This window comes from Austrofundulus limnaeus, unplaced genomic scaffold, assembly GCF_001266775.1.
Source record: "Austrofundulus limnaeus strain Quisiro unplaced genomic scaffold, Austrofundulus_limnaeus-1.0 Scaffold68, whole genome shotgun sequence".
Taxonomy (NCBI): domain Eukaryota; kingdom Metazoa; phylum Chordata; class Actinopteri; order Cyprinodontiformes; family Rivulidae; genus Austrofundulus; species Austrofundulus limnaeus.
Window position 1 is genome coordinate 1,165,845 of NW_013952470.1, and position 2,751 is coordinate 1,168,595.

The 2,751-nt window shown below is 38.8% G+C and overlaps 1 protein-coding gene across 6 annotated transcripts in view; it reads right to left on the reverse strand.

Annotated features, from left to right (window-relative positions):
• The window catches only part of ano11 (anoctamin 11), a 20,556-nt gene that overhangs the window by 17,019 nt on the left and 786 nt on the right, over positions 1-2,751 (reverse strand). For 2 of the 6 annotated variants that reach the window (XM_014010380.1, XM_014010374.1), the window contains exons 1-3: positions 1,236-2,525; positions 960-1,111; positions 340-466 (exon numbers count right to left, since the gene is read on the reverse strand). In XM_014010380.1, coding sequence (XP_013865834.1) covers positions 340-466; positions 960-1,091 — 259 coding nt within the window. In that variant the 5' untranslated portion in view covers positions 1,092-1,111; positions 1,236-2,525. Of the gene's footprint in view, positions 1-339; positions 467-959; positions 1,112-1,235; positions 2,526-2,751 lie in introns of those variants that run through there. The other 4 variants (XM_014010378.1, XM_014010376.1, XM_014010375.1 and 1 more) reach the window with 4 other exon arrangements.

The window sequence follows — 2,751 nt, forward strand, 5'->3', positions numbered from 1 at the left end:
CCCCAGAACTGCTTCACTCCACGGCTGCTAGTTAACATGAACAGGTGTTCCTCATTGCTGTCAGCAGATGTTTGCAGGTAAGAGGTAGACTTCTAGTATTTTGTCTCAAAGGAATTATATTATTAACTACTTTAATTGGACAAACTGGTTTCTAAAGACAAAAATATATATATAATATTAAAGACAAAACTGTTTAATTTGTACGCGAGTGTGAGATTTTAAAAACTGCACAAGCTGCGCCACCTGAAATCTTGCCTAGAGTGCCAAATTGGCTGTGGCCGGCCCTGGGTGACCTGATGACAGCAGATCCAGAGCGAGCTGCTGAATCCTTCCTAGTACCTATTTTAGTTCTTCCATCTCTGAAGTAGTTCCTCAGCTGTGAAACTGTTCGATTGCTTCTCGCATTGCTGTCCTCAACGATGGTATCGTCACCGCGAAGATCTTCATCAGCAGCTGCAGCAGAAAGCTGGAACCRACAAGATCATCATCATCACAATGTGTCATTTAGAAACAAGCTGCAGGAGCTTTTTTCTTTCTTTCTTTCTTTTATGCACAGAGACCTTTAGCTCTGCAAGTGAACATTTTAATTCCTCTTTGATGAGCTTCAACCACAAACTCTTGTGCAACACGCTGCAGCATATAAAAGCCTTCGCTTTGCAGTAATGAGCCCAGAAATGACAGATCATTGAGCTTTTTACAAGACAAACGAAAACAGGCTTCCTGTGCAGTAAAACGTTTCCTACGAGCTTACACTGACGTCTCATCCAACCCTCCTGTGGACGTTACATGAAGCTAAAAGCTTTCCAGATTCACTGCCTCATACAGGATCTGAGTCGCTCAAGTGTAACAAGAAGCAAAGTCTTTTAATGGACACACACACACACAGTAGTTTTTTCAGAGATGTGTGTGATCTATAAAGAGAAAACCCCGCAGCAGAGAGAGAAATAAATAAAAYTTACATATCGAGGTGGGATGAAGCTCCCGTTCTGCAGACTGCCGTAGCTGTCCGTCATCTGGGCTTCACCCCTGCTGTCCAGATCCAGGAGGACTTCTCTGTCCTCCTTCACCACATCAGAGCTTTTCTTCATCATGATGAAAAAAATGACCTGTGCTTTAAAAAAACAACAAAATAACACTGATAAATCATAAAAAATACGTCCTCCAAACTTGTCTTTGAGGTAAATTTTCMTAAAAAAAGACAGAAAAAAAAGGTCAAACAAGTTATACAAATGTACCTTTGTTTGAATGAAAATTCAGCTGGATTTGCAGCAGTCTGTGCTTCTCTTCCCCTCTCCCTCTTCTCTATCTCTGTATCCATCAGGCTTCCTGGCTCCACTGCATTAGTCGAGGAGTACCGTAATGGATCGAGCATGCAGGCAGTGGCTCACAGCGCTTTGCTGCATCCCAGCTGGGAAAATACACACGGCACATTTGAACGTCATAAATAATGTAATATTTAGTCAGGAGCAGAAGAGAGCAAAACAAAAAAAAACAAACAAAAAAATAAATAAAACCTCTGAGCTCTCAATAAATAAAGCTGAAGATTTGTTACATTAAATTTATAAATAGTGTGTGTTTCTTCTCACCGTGATGTTAATTACTTCCTCATCCAGACAAGCTGTTTTAGTTTCTCCTCTCAGTCGGCTTTGAAAGCTGCATAAATTTGCATAAATTATTCACAGCATCAGTTGGAAAAGCTCCACCTGGCTTCAGTGTTTTTTTTTCTTTTATTCCTCACAGGCATAAGATTAAAAAAAAGTAATAATAATAATAATTCAACAAGATTTGCTGATTTTGATGATGTCCAGTTTCATGTTGCTTTAAAACAGAGTAGGATTAAAAACAAGTTAGGTGGGCCAGTGTTGCTAAACTGATGAGGCAATCGACCAGTCAGAGCATAAAGTCATCAAGGTTTATGACAAGATTTAAAAAAATGTATGTAGTGAAGGTTTTCTTTGAAGTGAAGGTTTAACTGAAGTGTTTCTAAAGTGTTTTTAAAGCTTAAGTCRAGCTAGAAACAACAGAGTTGCAGTATTTCTCCTCAGGGCTTTTAGAAGAGCTGTGATTTAAAACTGATGTTTTATAAAATAAATGAACTCTGTAGGGTTGGAGGATATGACTGCAAAATGATAGAAGCGTTTCATTTCAGTCGATATCGGTAATTAATGATTAGTTTTAGTTTAACCGATTTGAAACATGCACCGGGAGGGGAAAAAAAGSCTGATTATTACTGCCAAACTGGCGACCTTTCCTCTTTTCTCCACAACTTCCTCTCAAGCTGTTGCTCCTTTTCTCCTTTCACTCCAAGTCGTTCTGYCAGCTGGTCATTGTTGGCTGAGCAGGAAGTGAGTTGATGCCACCAACCTTCTTTAGCTGAGCTGTGAGAGGTCAAGTGGCTAAAGCCGCTCCTCTGCCTACATCCCCCAGAATGCCGTGCGGTTCTGAATTGGAGTTCAGTGAAATTACCAACATTTTATTGGACAAATTTTCCATTGATATTTACAGAGTTGTAAAGTAACTAAGTACAAATACTTTGTTACTGTACTTAAGTAGAAATTTTGGTTGTCTGTTCTTTACTTGAGTATTTTTCAGCGTACTTTTTACTTTTACTTATCACATTTTTACACAATTATCTGTACTTTCTACTCACCACATTTTTTAAAAAGGTAAGAAGTAGAAAGTTGTTACTTCTATTTTATTCTGAGTTATCACTTAAAAATACTATCCTGATAAACTGTGTCTCCTATAGAG